The sequence below is a fragment of the Hydra viridissima genome, unplaced genomic scaffold, assembly GCF_058129835.1.
Source record: "Hydra viridissima isolate aposymbiotic clone 2 unplaced genomic scaffold, HvirCarnegie_v1 scaffold_73, whole genome shotgun sequence".
Classification (NCBI taxonomy): Eukaryota; Metazoa; Cnidaria; class Hydrozoa; order Anthoathecata; family Hydridae; genus Hydra; species Hydra viridissima.
In genome coordinates this window covers 1-16088 of record NW_028324350.1, presented here as the reverse complement: position 1 = coordinate 16088, position 16088 = coordinate 1, and the positions used below count along the sequence as shown (strand labels likewise).

Below are 16088 nucleotides of genomic sequence, written 5' to 3'. Positions count from 1 at the left end.
TCAAATATGCTCGATCGCTAGAATTTAAAGAAAGAAACAAGCCAGAAACAAACCAAAATAAAAAAAAGCCAAAAACAAAAATGGACATCTTTAGAACGCTTAAATTTTATAAAATATTTTCCTCTGCGTTTTTAACCAGCTAAACTGTCGTAAAGTTTTTTCGGTGCAGTTCATTTAAAAAACTTAGTTTTCAACTTTTAAACGTTTTAGACTTCTCGTTTAAGGCAGTCGAAAGAAATGAGTCGACTCACTCTCTCTCTCCCTATTCGGTTTTGTTTTTGTTTATTTGTTTTTGTTTTTTCTTCGTTTGCCTTCGTTTGCCTTTGTTTGCTTTTGGAAAAGTTGTCGCCATGCGAGACTTAGTTTTTTTTTTTTTTTGCTCAAATTGAGCACAAGTGAGTTTCTAGTCTTGAAAGTGTGCAAAGTGTGGGCCAATCTGGTGGCTGGAGTGATGACACGTGAATGCTGGAAATTCCAGACTTTGAGCGGATTCAGCGTACATAGAAAGAAAATGTAGCATTCACGTGGGTCTCTCCTAAGCGTGCCATTGGTCGGTCTGCTGTCCTTAAGTACCCCCCTCCCCCCCCTCAACGTCACGTTTGCTCAACTTTCTCGGTCTTTGGCGCCCAGAGAAAGCTTGAGGAAGGATAAAAAATGGCGAGGTTTCGGTACTGCGTTTTCTGTTTTTCTTATTTGTTTTTGTTTGTTTGCTTGTTTGTTTGTTTGTTTGTTAATTTTTTTAATTTTTTTTTTTTTTTGTTTGTTTCGTTCGTTTGTTTGTTTGTTTGTTTCGTTTGCTTCGTTTGTTTTGTGATGTTTTGTTTTCCCTTCTTGATGGCACAAAACAGAAGCAAACAAGACTTTCGGTTATATTCGGTTATATTCGGTTCAATAAAAGTTTGTTGGTTTCTGCACAACAACAACAACAACCACAACAACAAAAGTCCCTCTGTCCCTCAAAAGCAGTTTCTCCTCTGTCCTAAAGAAGAGCCTCTTTGTAATCGATCTTGTCTGAATGCAGCTCTCCTTTTGCCTACAGGTTTTTATTCCAACCCTTTTGTTGTTGTTAGTGCCATGTTGTTGTTATTGTTATACTCTGTAAAAGCAGTTGTTGCTGTTGTACTTGTTTGTTGTTTCTAAAGACACTGTTGTTGCTGCTGTTAGCGCTGTTAGTAATCACCCACTTGGCTTGTATTTTTGTTTCTTGTTTTTGTTTTTTGTTTTATTTATAAACACTCTCTGAGTAAGTGATGCTGTTGCTGTTGTTGTTGTTACAGTTGCAATGAGTGTTTGTTAATGTTCCCCCACTTGGCTTGTACTTTTGTTTTCTGTTTTGTTTTTTTTTTGTTTTTGTTTTTTTTTTCTCAACACTCTCTGAGTAAGTGATGCTGTTGCTGTAGTCGTTGTTATAGTTGCAATGAGTGTTTGTTAATGTTCACCAACTTGGCTTGTTTATAATCTATTTTATTTTATCAACACTCTCTGAGTCAGTGATGGTGTTGCTGTTGCTGTTGTCGTTATTATGCTTGCAATGGGAGTTGTTACTGTTCACCCACTTTGCTTGTTTTGTTTTTATTTCTTTATTTTATCAACACCCTTTGAGCCAGTGATGCTGTTGCTGTTGTTGTTGTTATAGTTGCAATGAGTGTTGTTAATGTTCACCCACTTTGCTTGTGTTTTTGTTTTTGTTTATCAACACCCTTTGTGTCAGTGATGCTGTTGCTGTTGTTCTTATTACAGTTGCAATGAGTGTTTGTTAATGTTCACCAACTTGGCTTGTTTATAATCTATTTTGTTTTATCAACACTCTCTGAGTCAGTGATGCTGATGCTGTTGTTGTTATTGTGCTTGCAATAAGTGTTGTTAATGTTCACCCACTTTGCTTGTTTTGTTTGTGCTTTTGTTTTTGTTTATCAACACCCTTTGAGTCACTGATGCTGTTGCTGTTGGTGTTATTATAGTTGCAATGAGTGTTAATGTTCACCCACTTTGCTTGCTTTATTTGTTTGTTGCTTTTTTTTTTATCAACACCCTGCGAGTTAGTGATGCTGTTGCTGCTTTTGTCATTTTACTTGTATTTATAGTTGTTACTGTTCAGCCACTTTGCTTGTTTTTTAATCTGTTTTATTTTATCACCACTCTCTGAGTCAGTGATGATGTTGCTGATGCTGTTGTTGTTATTTTACTTGCAATGATAGCTGTTACTGTTCAGCCACTTTGCTTGTTTTGTTTGTTTGTTTGTTTGTTTTTTTTATCAATATCCTCTGAGTAAGTGATGCTGTTGCTGTTGTTGTTGTTATAGTTGCAATGAGTGTTTGTTAATGTTCCCCCCCTTGGCTTGTACTTCTGTTTTCTGTTTTGTTTTGTTTTTGTTTTTTTTGTTGTTTTTTTTCTCAACACTCTCTGAGTAAGTGATGCTGTTGCTGTAGTCGTTGTTATAGTTGCAATGAGTGTTTGTTAATGTTCACAAACTTGGCATGTTTATAATCTATTTTATTTTATCAACACTCTCTGAGTCAGTGATGCTGATGCTGTTGTTGTTATTATGCTTGCAATAAGTGTTGTTAATGTTCACCCACTCTGCTTGTTTTGTTTGTGCCTTTGTTTTTGTTTATCAACACCCTTTGAGTCACTGATGCTGTTGCTGTTGGTGTTATTATAGTTGCAATGAGTGTTAATGTTCACCCACTTTGCTTGCTTTATTTGTTTGTTGCTTTTTTTTTTATCAACACCCTGCGAGTTAGTGATGCTGTTGCTGCTTTTGTCATTTTACTTGTATTTATAGTTGTTACTGTTTAGCCACTTTGCTTGTTTTTTAATCTGTTTTATTTTATCACCACTCTCTGAGTCAGTGATGATGTTGCTGATGCTGTTGTTGTTATTTTACTTGCAATGATAGCTGTTACTGTTCAGCCACTTTGCTTGTTTTTTTTTTGTTTTTGTTTTGTTTGTTTGTTTGTTTGTTTTTTTATATATCCTCTGAGTTAGTGATGCTGTTGTTGTTATTATGCTTTCAATGAGAGCTGTTACTGTTCACCCACTTTGTTTGTTTATAATCTGTTTTATTTTATCAACACTCTCTGAGTCAGTGATGCTGATGCTGATGCTGTTGTTGTTATTATGCTTGCAGTGAGAGTTGTTACTGTTCACCCACTTTGCTTGCTTATTGTCTATTTTATTTTGTCAACACTCTCTGAGTCAGTGATGCTGATGCTGATGCTGTTGTTGTTATTATGCTTGCAATGAGAGTTGTTACTGTTCACCCAATTTGCTTGTTTTGTTTTTTTATTTGTTTTTTTGTTTGTTTTTGTTTTGCTTGTTTTTTTTTATCAATACCCTCTGAGTCAGTGATGCTGTTGCTGTTGTTGTTGTTGTTGTTATAGTTGCAATGAGTGTTTGTTAATGTTCCCCCACTTGGCTTGTACTTTTGTTTTCTTTTTTGTTATGTCAACACTCTCTGAGTCAGTGATGCTGATGCTGTTGTTATTATGCTTGCAATGAGAGTTGTTACTGTTGTAGTTATGTCTGTCATTTGTCCTTGTTAGCAAGTTCTATTTGCCCTCTCTTGCCTTTTTTCAACACAGTTTCTTTCTTTGAGTCATATGGTTGCGAGATCCTCTCAAACTCCATCTCTTTATTTATTTGTTTCTTTTTTTTTTTTTTTTTTCTCATTCTCCTTCTCATAATAGCAATCACTGCTGCCACCATGCATGTAATGCTAGTTGCTCTCATTCTTTTTCATTTGCTAGTGGAAACTTTGTTTCTTCTTGTTGCTCTCTTTTCTTTCTTTTTTCTCTTTTGCAGAGGATTCGAAAAAACACAGCTCTTCCCTGCAGTTGTAAACATTCCAGGATTCCAGGATGCAGGCAGAAGAAAAACACTCTCACTAACTGTCTTCTTTTTTTTAGCATAAACCGTTGCAAACAAACACCTGAACATGTCTTCTTCACAAGAAAACAACACTGTTGTTGCCCCTTCTCCGAACTCTAAAGCGAAAAAAAAGAAAAGAAGGCAGTCACAAGAACAGAGAGACTTAAAGCTCAAAAACAAAGTCAGGGCCGCATTAGTTGCAGCGTGTGGCTCCGTAAACAGGGTTGTACCTTTCTATGGTACCAAGAAGAGGTACGCTGTTAGCTGTCCGATGCCTTTGTGCAAACATTCCTCCACAAGCATTAAAAGACACTTGACTAAAAAAGATCATTCTTGGACTTTGGATGAAGCTTCCATCTTTTACTCTGCAATGGTCAGGAAGTTTCAGCATGCTCGTCTCGAACGCAAGTCCGGCTGTCCAAAACCTTACCCCTGTTTGCAATGTTGGAAGTATTACGACCGACTGGACATACACTTGAAAGAGACTCATTTCTACGATTCCAAGACGATCAAACAAAAGATTGCAGAGGCAAAGCGATACGACAACGACAAGCTCTATGTCCCTCAATTTATTCGACCTGCCTTCTTTGGTATTAAGCCAGTAGCTGAACAAGCGTCTGCATCAGGCTCTGCATCCTCTGCTCCTGGGCCTTCCTCCTCTTTTTCTTCTCCGGTTCTTTCCTCTGATCCTCTTTTAAGCTTGCCCTCATCAGTTGCTGGTTCGTCCGAGGCTCCTTCTGCAAACCACTGCACCTCTGTAGAAAACAAAGAGCTGAACACCGAATCCGTCCTAGACTCTGATTTTAATTCCTTAAAGCACTTGGTTTCCAACTCCTCCGTCTTGACAGAAGATAAGAGACTCTTGTTTCAGCTGGACAAAGATGCTTTTCACTTTTATTACCAGTCAGCAGATGAGCTCTTCAGAGATTTTGAAAAGTGGCTTGTGGTAGCCAACAACAACACTTTGTCACAAGCAAAGATCTACAAAAATGCAGTTGTTGAAATATTGACATGTTGTGACAGCACGCTGACGCTGCACCCGAACGCTCTCACCAATTCCAACGTTTTGGAGGATAGATACTTTTCCATGCACTTTAAAAACATTCAGCTCAATTCCAAGCTGAGTGAACTTGACCAAACAAAAGCCATGTCTTGTCACACGTTGTACAACCGCCTTGTCTACCTTTGTCTCCTGTTTCGTTTCAGTGAAGCCAGGAATGTCTATTTCGGACTTTCTCATGAGGCCATCCGACGTTTGCGCTGCAAGGTGGAGGAGTTACAAAAAGTGCTGAGGCCCTTTCGTTCTTTGAGGAGGAGCCTTGTGAAAAGCAAAAAATGCATCAACATCATCAATGTCAGTTTGCTGAACGAATATGGCAAGTCTGCATACGTAAGACAGTTAGTGGAATCGATTAGAAAGCCGTCTCTTACACCGACTAGAGACAATGCTGTGTCTCTACGAAACCATCTTCTGCTCTCTGTCACTGTAATTAACAGTTTAAGAAAATCTAACATTGCTCTTTTAAACATTAGAGACTACATGGCTGCTGAGAAGAGTGAGTGTGGATATTGCATTGTGCAAGAGCGCTACAAAACAGCATACAAGTACGGAGCCAAAAACATTCTAGTGCCGAACGACTTGAAAGTGTTGATCGATATTTATTTGCTGAGATACAGAGACCTTCTTGTCAACGACTCTCACTACATGGCTGCAGACACCAAGACTGTTTTGGAGTTGAGCGACTGCTACAGGCCCCTTTTTCCATCGATGAGACCCAACAAAGACGAATGTGTGACACTCGGTGCAACTAGAGTGCCTGTTTACCAGATGGGTTCCTCTGCTATCTCCTCTTGCCTGACGTCCTGCTTCAGAAAAAGCCAAGTAAACATTCCCATGAAGCGTCTTACTCCCACTTGCATTCGCGGTTCGATAGCCACTTACTTTGCCAACAACAGCAAAGAAGATCGCGAGCGGTTTGCTACACTCTACATGAAGCACAGCAGGAACACAATGGATAGCTTTTATGTGTCCCAGTGGAACGCTGCAGAGGAGTTGCGCTTTGCCCTGGGCATCGGACAGTCCTTCGGAGTCATAGAGTCTTTGACTGTTGAAAAGTCTGAGAGACCACCAAAGAAGGAGAAGGATGTGATGGACTGGCTCCAAACTAATGCAGAGGAGTACGGTTTTCATGAGGTTGAGGACATCTTTGAGGAAGATTTAGACTCCGGTTCTGACTCTGAAGAATGTGCTGCTACTTTCAGCTGTACCACAGTGGTTCCGTTTTCTCCAGCTGTAGAAAACAATGTTCCTTTAGAGGATAGCAACGACCATGCCGTAGATTTCTTGTGTGAACCTACCTCAACTCCTGTTTCGTCTGTTCCATCTGAACAAACAATCGCTGGTCCAGTTCTTGAACTATCCCCTGCTCTTGCACAACTAGTTCCTAACGAACAAGCTGTTTGTATGGATGTAGATCAGACTCTAGCTGTTCCTGTTGGCACAGCTTGTTCTCCTCTTGCATTAACATTATTTCCTGATGAACCGGATTTTATTGAACACCATGCAAAACTTTCTCCAGTTTACTTTAATGAGCAAGTGGTTGCCAAACCTGTTTCTGCTTCTCCTTCTCAGCAAGTCGCTTTCTGTCCTTCAAAAGAGGTCTTTTCTGTTCCTCTGACTCCTAGCCTTGTTGCTTTTCAGCAAACATTGGCCAAACCCAGTTTGTTTCTTTCATCTGATCCAGTTTCAGCTGTTCCTGTCCAACAGGCTGGTACTGTTCTTGCAAAGCAGCTCTCACCTTATGCTGTTCAATCTGTTGGTAGCCTATTTAGCCAAAGTCTTGCCTCTACATCCAGAGGTAAATTCTTTTTGATTTTTGATTTTTGATTTTTATGCAAATCTCAACACGCTTTCAAAAAATGAAAATGCCCAAATCAACTCCTTGCTCTATTGTTATTGTTAGAGCTGTAAAAAAAACAAAACAAAACAAAAAAACAACACAGAAGTGTGTATGTATTTGTTGCAGGACTAATTCTGTGATTGCTTAAATGTTTATACAAGTGAATGATACTAAAACTGATTATGTTTTAGAAGTAAAAGATCCAAGAAGAAAAAAAATCAAGTTGGAAATGCCATCTTTCACTCAAGAACTCATCGGTAATGTAAAACCTAATTTATACAAAGATATATAAACACAAACCTCTTCTTGCACAATTTCAGATGGTTAACTGTTAACAAAAACTAGCCATCATTGCTAAGTGCACTTTTAGAAAGTTGTGTCTACCCGATTTCTAATGATGAAGTTAGAAACATCACCGTTAGAAATCATGCACAGCTTGTTATCATCTCTAACACTTAGAAACTGTTGATGGTTTTTATGAATTAGAAAAATGAACATGGTTTTATTTTATTTCAGGATCAACTCAGCCAAGAACAAAGGAAAACAAAGCAGAAGTTAGCCAATGCCATTTAGGTAATCTTTCAAAAACCAGTTATTGCTATCAGTGCAAACAATAAGGTCAACAAAAAAAAATAAATAAAAAAACAGAATAAATCTTGTCTTACTTCAGAACCAAATGAATATTTGATTTAATCACTTTGTGTTATGACTTGAGTTTGTAAAATTTTAGATGAAATAGTTGAAGAGCTGAATGCTTGCCCTGGCCACAACGAATGGTTCAACACCAGAAGTTTTCCACGATGTGCAGCTTTGGTGTTGGCATACATCTTGCAAGACGTGTTTACAGATGTAAGCTCAAGTTGCTCGTACAAAGATTACCTTGGCATCTTGGCAAATCATAGCAGTGACAAGCTCATTCATGTCTTGCAAAAGTACTCCTACCAAAGCCATATTAAAGACAAAATTAAAAACATGAAGCTAAAAATTCAAAAAGAGGGTAGTTTAGAAAAGTTTGTTCAATATGGCAATATCGTGAAACCATTTATGTAGTTTAGATAAGTTTGTTCAGTTTGGCAATAAAGATGGGCCTTTTGTGTAGTTTGTTTTATCTATGCTTTTGCAAATATTTTTATCTGTTTCGCTAAAGACATAATAAACAAGAAGTTCTGTTAAACTGTTCTCACATTTCTTATTTAAAGATAGTTCAAACTTTTTTTTATCTTTAAAAAAAAAAAAAAGAAGTCGTTTTGTTATTCTGTGAAAACTTTTAATAGAGTTGCATTTAGAATTACTTCTGATGTTTTTAAGAGTTTGTTAAAAAGCAAAATAATATTTCCTGTGATGTTAAACTGCATAAGTGAAATTTAAAAAAGGAAAACTGCTCCAACCATTTTTCGGAAAAAGAAATCAAAAAGTTCCTTATTTTAAAAGATCTAGACATCCATTTCTTCTTCAGCAAAATAGCGAGGCTTTTTTATGAACTCTTACTCTCTATTTTTTCATATCTTTACACAAAGGATTTTATTTAGTTCAATGTAAACATACATAGAAGTATATTATGTTTTTTTTTTTTTTTTTGTTTTTATGCAGTCTAACTTTTGTTTCACTTCTATTTTATTTTACGTTTATCTTGTATTTTATCATGCCTTATTGGTTTTTGCGTTTTGTGATGTCAAGCTGCGTAAGCTAAACTTAAAAGGGGAAAACTACGCTAACTTTTCTTTGAAAAAATATTCAAGAAGTACCTTAAACGAAAGAGAAAGCACACGAATCTTGCCATCCAATTCTTCTTCTGCAAAGTAGCGAGGCTTTTTATGTACTTTTGCTCTCTAATTTATCTCTATTTACGCAAAGGGTTTTATTTCAATGTAAACACGTATAAAAGAATACTTTGTTAAAAATAATGTTAAAGGAGTTGCGTAAAAAAAAACGTCTGAATAAAGTTTCTTTACAAAAAAAACAACTAAGAAACAAGCGCGCCTAAGAAAAACCAGATCGCGATTCACTAAGTCAAAAAACGAAAGAAACAAAGTTTAAAAGGTCTTTCTAGACAACAAATTCTATTTTTGGCAATGCAGTTTTTGTATTTATGCAACCTAACTTTTGTTTGACTTCTATTTTATTTTACGTTTACCTTGTATTTTATCTTGCCTTTTTGTGTTTTGTGATGTCAAGCTACATAATCTAAACTTAAAAGAAGGAAACTAGGCTAACTTTTCTAGTAGAATATTATGTTGTTGGTTTTGTATGCAGCCTAACTTTAGTTTCATCTATATTTTATTTTGCGTTTATCTTATATTTTATCTTGTCTTTTTGAGTTTTGTATTTTGTGATGTCAAGCTACATAATTTAAACTTAAAAGAAGAAAACTAGGCTAACTTTTCTTTGAAAAATTGTTCAAAAACTACCTTACACCGATAGAGATAGCTCACGAATTTAAAAAGTTGCATCTATTCATCTTCTTCTTCAGCAAAGTAAAGCTTTTTATGCACTTTTACTCTCTAACTTACCTATATTTGCGTAAAGGATTTTATTTAATTCAATTTAAACATAACTAGTAGAATATTATGTTGTTGGTTTTGTATGCAGCCTAACTTTAGTTTCATCTATATTTTATTTTGCGTTTATCTTATATTTTATCTTGTCTTTTTGAGTTTTATATTTTGTGATGTCAAGCTACATAAGCTAAACTTTAAAGAGGAAATTTACGCTAACCTGTCTTTGAAAAACTATTCAAAAACTACCTTTAACAAAGTAGCGAGGCTTTTTATGCGCTTTTACTCTCTAACATACCTATTTTTGCGCAAAGGATTTTATTTAATTCAATTTAAACATGCCTAGTAGATTATTATGTTGTTGGTTTTTTATGCAGCCTAACTTTAGCTACATCTATTTTTCATTTTACGTTTGTCTTATATTTTATTTTATCTTTTTGTGTTCTGTGATGTCAAGCTACATAAGCTAATGTTAAAAGAGGAAAGCTGCGCTAACCTTTCTTTGAAAAACTATTCGAAATCTATTTTTGAGATAATCTAGATTTAAAAGAGGAACACTACGCTAATTTTGCTTTGAAAAAACTCTCGAAAACTAACTTATTCGATAGAGATAGCACACAAATTTAAAAAATTGTATCTACTCATCCACTTCTTCTACAGCAAAGTACTGAGGCTTTTTATGCACTTTTATTCTCTAACATACCTATATTTGCGCAAAGGATTTTATTTAACTCAATGTAAACATACATAGAAGAGTATTGTTACCCGTTTGTTTTATGCAGCCTAACTTTAGTTTCATCTATACATTATATTGCGTTTACCTTATATTTTATCTTGCCTTTGTTAGTTTTGTGTTTTGTTATGTCAAGCTTCATAATCTAATCTTAAAAGGGGAAAACTGCGCTAACTTTTCTTTGAAAAAGTACTCAAAAAGGACCTAAATCGATATAGATAGCTCACAATTTTAAAAAGTTGCATATAGTCATCTTCTTCTTCAGCAAAGTATCGAGGCTTTTTATGGATTTTTACTCTAACTTTCCTATATTTGCGCAAAGGACATTATTTAATTCAACTTAAACATGCCTAGTAGATTATTATGTTGTTGGTTTTTTATGCAGTCTAAACTTTGTTACATCTATATTTTACGATTAACTTATATTTTATCTTGCCTTTTTGAGCTTTGTGTTCTGTGATGTCAAGCTACATAGTCTAAACATAAAAGAGGAAAACTACGCTAAACTTGCTTTGAAAAACTATTCAAAAACTACCTTTAACAAAGTAGCGAGGCTTTTCATGCACTTTTACTCTCTAACATACCTACATTTGCGCAAAGGATTTTATTTAATTCAATTTAAACATGCCTAGTAGATTATTATGTTGTTGGTTTTTTATGCAGCCTAACTTTAGTTTCATCTATATTATGTTTTAGGTTTATCATATATTTTATCTTTTCTTTTTGAGTTTTGAGTTTTGTGATGCCAAGCAACTTAAGCTAAACTTAAAAGTGGAATGCTACGCTAACCTTTCTTTGAAAATCTATTCATAAACTACCCTAGACAAAAGCTAGATTTAAAAGAGGAAAACTACACTATTTTTACTTTGAAAAAACTTTCGAAAACTACCTTAATCGATAGAGATAGCACACGATTTTAAAAAATTGCATATAGTCATCCACTACTTCTGCAGCAAAGTAGCGAGGCTCTTTATGCACTTTTTCTCACTAGTTTGCTTATATTTACGCAAAGGAATTCATTTAATTCAATCCAAACATATATAGAAGATTATTATGTTACGATTTTTTTTTTCTTTTATGCAGCCTAACATTTATTTCACCTACATTTTATTTTACGATTAACTTTTATATTACCTTTCCTTTTAGTGTTTTGTGTTTTGTGATGTCAAGCTACATAAGCCAAACTTTAAAGAGGAAAACTACGCTAAGCTTTCTTTGAAAAACTATTCAAAAACTACCTTAAACAAAGTAGCGAGGCTTTTTATGCACTTTTACTCTCTAACATACCTACATTTGTGCATAGGGTTTTATTAGATTCTAGTAGGTTATTACGTTGTTGTTTTTTTATGCAGTCTAACTTTAGCTTCATCTATATTTTATTTTACGTTTATCTTATATTTTATTTTGTCTTTTTGAATTTTGTGTTTTGTGATGTCAAGCTACATAAGCTAAACTTAAAAGAGGAAAGCTACGCTAACCTTTCTTTGAAAAGCTGTTCAAAAACTACCTTAGACATAATCTAGATTTAAAAGAGAAAGACTACGCTATTTTTGCTTTGAAAAATCTTTCGAAAACTACCTTAATCGATAGAGATAGCACAGGATTTTAAAAAGTTGTATCTAGTCATCCACTTCTTTCACAGCAAAGTAGCGAGGCTTTCTATGCGCTTTTACTCTCTAACATACCTATTTTTGCGCAAAGGATTTTATTTAATTCAATTTAAACATGCCTAGTAGATTATTATGTTGTTGGTTTTTTATGCTGCCTAACTTTAGCTACATCTATTTTTCATTTTACGTTTGTCTTATATTTTATTTTATCTTTTTGTGTTCTGTGATGTCAAGCTACATAAGCTAATGTTAAAAGAGGAAAGCTGCGCTAACCTTTCTTTGAAAAACTATTCGAAATCTATTTTTGAGATAATCTAGATTTAAAAGAGGAACACTACGCTAATTTTGCTTTGAAAAAACTCTCGAAAACTACCTTATTCAATAGAGATAGCACACAAATTTAAAAAATTGTATCTACTCATCCACTTCTTCTTTTTATGGATTTTTACTCTCTTATTTACCCAAATTTGCGCAAAGGACTTTACTTAATTCAACTTAAACATGTCTAGTAGATTATTAAGTTGTTTGTTTTTTATGCAGCCTAACTTTAGTTTCATTTATATTTTATTTTACGTTTATCTGATACTTTATCTTGTCTTTTTGTGTGTTGTTTTGTCAAGCTACATAAGCTAAACTTAAAAGTGGAAAAGTACGCTAACCTTTCTTTGAAAATCTATTCAAAAACTGCCTTAGACATAAGCTAGATTTAAAAGAGGAAGACTACGCTATTTATGCTTTTAAAAAACTTTCGAAAAATACCTTAATCCATTGAGGTAGTGCACGAATTTACAGTCATCCACTTCTTCTATAGCAAAGTAGCGAGGCTTTTTATGCACTTTTGCGTTCTAATTTATCTCTGTTTACGCATATGGTTTTTGTTTATTTCTATGTAATGATATACAAAAGAGTATTTTGTTAAAGATTATGCTGCAGGAGCTGCGTAAAAAAACTCTGGCGACCTTTCCTTAAGAAAAAAGCAACTGAAAGACATGTGCGCCTTAGAAAATTCAAATCGCGATTCACCAAATTAAAAGACGAAAAGAACGAACTTTAAAAGCTCTCACTAGACATTTGTGTTTATGATAGGCAATGCAGTTTTTGATTTTATGCAGCCTAACATTTGTTTCATCTATATCTTATTTTACGTTTATCTTATACTTTATCTTGCCTTTTTGAGTTTAGTATTTTGTGATGTCATGCTAAATAAACTATACTTTGCTAATTTTTATTTGAAAAAATATTCAAAAACTACCTGAATTATAAGCTAGATCTAAAGGAGGAAAACTACGCTAACTTTTCTTTAAAAAAAATATTTAAAAACTACCTTAAACATAAGCTATATCCAAAAGAGGAAAACTATGCTAACTTTTCTTTAAAAAAATATTTAAAAACTACCTTAAACATAAGCTAGATCTAAAAGAGGAAAACTACGCTAACTTTTCTTTGAAAAAATACTCAAAAACTACCTTAAACATAAGCTAGATCTAAAAGAGGAAAACTACGCTAACTTTTCTTTGAAAAAATACTCAAAAACTACCTTAAACATAAGCTAGATCTAAAAGAGGAAAACTACGCTAACAATTCTTTGAAAAAATATTCGAAAACTACCTTTAAACATGATTTAGATTTAATAGATGAAAACTACGCTAACATTTCTTTGAAAAAACATTCAAAAACTACCTTTAAACATGATTTAAATTTAATAGATGAAAACTACGCTAACATTTCTTTGAAAAAACATTCAAAAACTACCTTTAAACATGATTTAAATTTAAAAAAGGAAAACTACGCTAACATTTCTTTGAAAAAATATTCAAAAAGTACCTTAATCGAAAGAGATAGCACACGAAATTAAAAAGTTGCATTTAGTCATCCGTTTCTTCTTCATCAAAGTAGCGAGGCGTTTATGCACTTTTTATTCTCTAAGTTATCTCTACTTACGCAAATGGCTTTTGTTTATTTCAATGTAAAACTTTTCAAAAGAGTATTTTGTTAAAGATTATGCTGCAGGGGCTGTGTAAGAAAACTCTGGTGACCTTTCTTTAAGAAAAAGCAACTAAAGTAGATGTGCGCCTAAGAAAATCCAAATTGCGATTCACTAAATTAAAAGACATATACAACAAACTTTAAAAGTGAAACTATTTTTACAAGCGTATTTGGTAAAGATGAAATGTTCTTATGACATTTTAACGTTACGAAAGGGATTTTCTTCTGTTCAAATATTTATTACAATTTAAAGTGTTAAATAATGTTACAGAAACGACCTAAAACGCCTGTTGTATTAATTTAAACGAACAAAATAGATAAAAAAAAAGAAAAACTATCATTAAAAAAAAAAAAGTAAAAAAAGAAAAGAAATAGAAGTTGAGGAAAAATAAAAATAAGAACTTCTAACAAAGAGCTCTTCTTTTTATTTTTCAGATTTTAGATGCTTAATTCCTTGAATGAAAAGTTGAACTGATGACTCACTACTAAGGTTGTTCCTAGCCTTCCGTTCTCAAACTAGGCCATTCTGAGAGGCTGTTTGATTAAGTACCGTTGATAGTAGTATCGCACGTAAGAGACTTCTAAAACTCTGATTATTAATTCCTGGAATGAAGAGATGACTTCATACTCACTAACGAGGTTGTTCTTAGCCATCCGTTCTTAAACTAAGCAAAACAGTGAAGTTGTTTGATTAAGTATCACAGTTTGCTGATTTGCACATGCACCATTGCCGAAACTGTGATGCTTGGTTCCTTGATTGGATTGAAGAAGCTCATCACCATGCATTTTACAAGCTGTCCGTTGTTATGTTTTGCAATTCAGTGGTTCTGTTTTGCAATTCATTTTCTGTTTGTTTAAGTATCATCGATGGTGGTGTCGTGCATGCAAACTTTCCGAAACTCTGATGCTTGTTTTTCTTGAATGGAGAGATGAGCTTATACTTTAGGTGACTTTTAAAACTGCAGTAATTAGTGCCTCGAATGGAAAAACGAACTCATTCATTACAGACCAAGGTTGTTCCTGGCCATCCGTTAACATATTAGGCAACAGTACAGCGAAGCTGTTTGTTTTACAAGCTTTTGTCGTTTCGAGAAATCACTACATTAAGCATTCGATGGTGATACACGACTGATGGCCAGGTTCTGATTTTCGAATGAAAAGAAGAGTCGCATCCGACCACCGGTCGGCTTTCGACGCAAAACAGCTGTACACACTCGTCCAACGATCCAGTGACTAACTGTTGCAACGAGAAAGTTAGCTTTATTTGTCGTGCAGATTGTCCGCTTTGACGTAAAATGCTAGAAATTTGCTGAACGCTCGGTTTGCGCCGCCCAAGAGTCATTCTGTTTCTGCGTTGCCAGCGTCTGTCGGCTAAATACAACTGTAGACTCCGCGCAAGCTTTTTCACCGCAAAAGTTGTACAGAGCCACACCGAAGGCTAAAATCGACTTTAAGGTCGAAGGTTAAAATCGACCCTAGAGGTTTGAAAACGACGTCACGAAATTTTCAAGACATCATCGAAGAAAATTACGGCGGCCAGATGCAACTCTTAGTACTAACTTTACTAATCTTAGTACGTTAAGCATTCCAGTCGAGAGATCAGACGTTTTTTCGTCACCTAAGAGACCGGCCGATGCGTTTGCGACGCTGCGGAAAGAAAGAAGATGGCAAACCACAGGGTTGTTACCGTAACAAACCTCCGTGAGTACCTCCATCTCGAGTGGCTTTTGAAGAAACGTTCGTTTTAAACTCAAAGGGATGGTTGTTAAAGCTCACAAACGCCTGGTTAACGATTTTCTAACGGCAGACACCGTGTTTACAATGGATACAGACCGATTAACTGAGCCCAAAGCGCAAGATCTATCAGAAAACTCCTCTAGGTCGATGCAACGAGACGACTAGACACGTGCGTCTAAAGGCATTTTACAATTGAAGGACGCCCCTCGTGGGCCCTTTAACCTTAACACTAAACTCCTGCTTGATATCCTCGTCCCCAGGTTTCCAAACCGTAACCCCAACCCCCTCTAATCCTAACCCCCTTACCCTCTAACTCTCCCCCCTCAAAAAAACAAAAAACATAAAAAAGCAAACAAAACGAAAAAAAAACTTGCTTCCCTCCTCACTTTTAGCTCTAGGATGCAACACCTTTTTGCCGCCCTCCGCTAGAAGGGAGTAGGGAGTAACGAAAGCTTGACATCAAAGTAGCGTTTCGTATGAGATTTGTTTGCCAAAATTTGAGCGTTTTTAAAAAAGCCAAGACTTCGTCAGAGGGGTTTCTTCTTTTCTCCTAAAGCTATCGATCGATTAAAAAGCTCAAAGCAAAGAAATTCAAAACAAAATACAAAAACGGGAAGTTTTAGTTTCTGCACCACAAGCCAAGCACTAGTTCAAACTGGAGATAATAAAAGGAAATCGAATGATCTCACTTCTCAAACCACTGAGCTGCCATTGGTCGGCAGTCTCTTGTTTGGAGACCATTGAGCTGCCATTGGTT

The 16088-nt window shown here is 35.1% G+C and overlaps 1 protein-coding gene across 2 annotated transcripts; it reads left to right on the top strand.

Annotated features, from left to right (window-relative positions):
- The first annotated feature begins 592 nt into the window (after positions 1-592).
- Positions 593-7868, top strand: LOC149875991 (uncharacterized). 2 transcript variants are annotated; one of them, XM_090075913.1, is made up of 5 exons: positions 593-668; positions 3909-6728; positions 6962-7027; positions 7287-7343; positions 7501-7868. In XM_090075913.1, exons 2-5 carry the CDS (start codon positions 3938-3940, stop codon positions 7818-7820), a joined length of 3234 nt encoding a protein of 1077 aa, XP_089932039.1. In that variant the 5' UTR covers positions 593-668; positions 3909-3937; the 3' UTR covers positions 7821-7868. The 2 variants fall into 2 exon arrangements, with proteins under 2 accessions (XP_089932039.1, XP_089932040.1); XM_090075914.1 differs by having other exon boundaries at positions 596-662.
- Positions 7869-16088: the final 8220 nt, after the last annotated feature.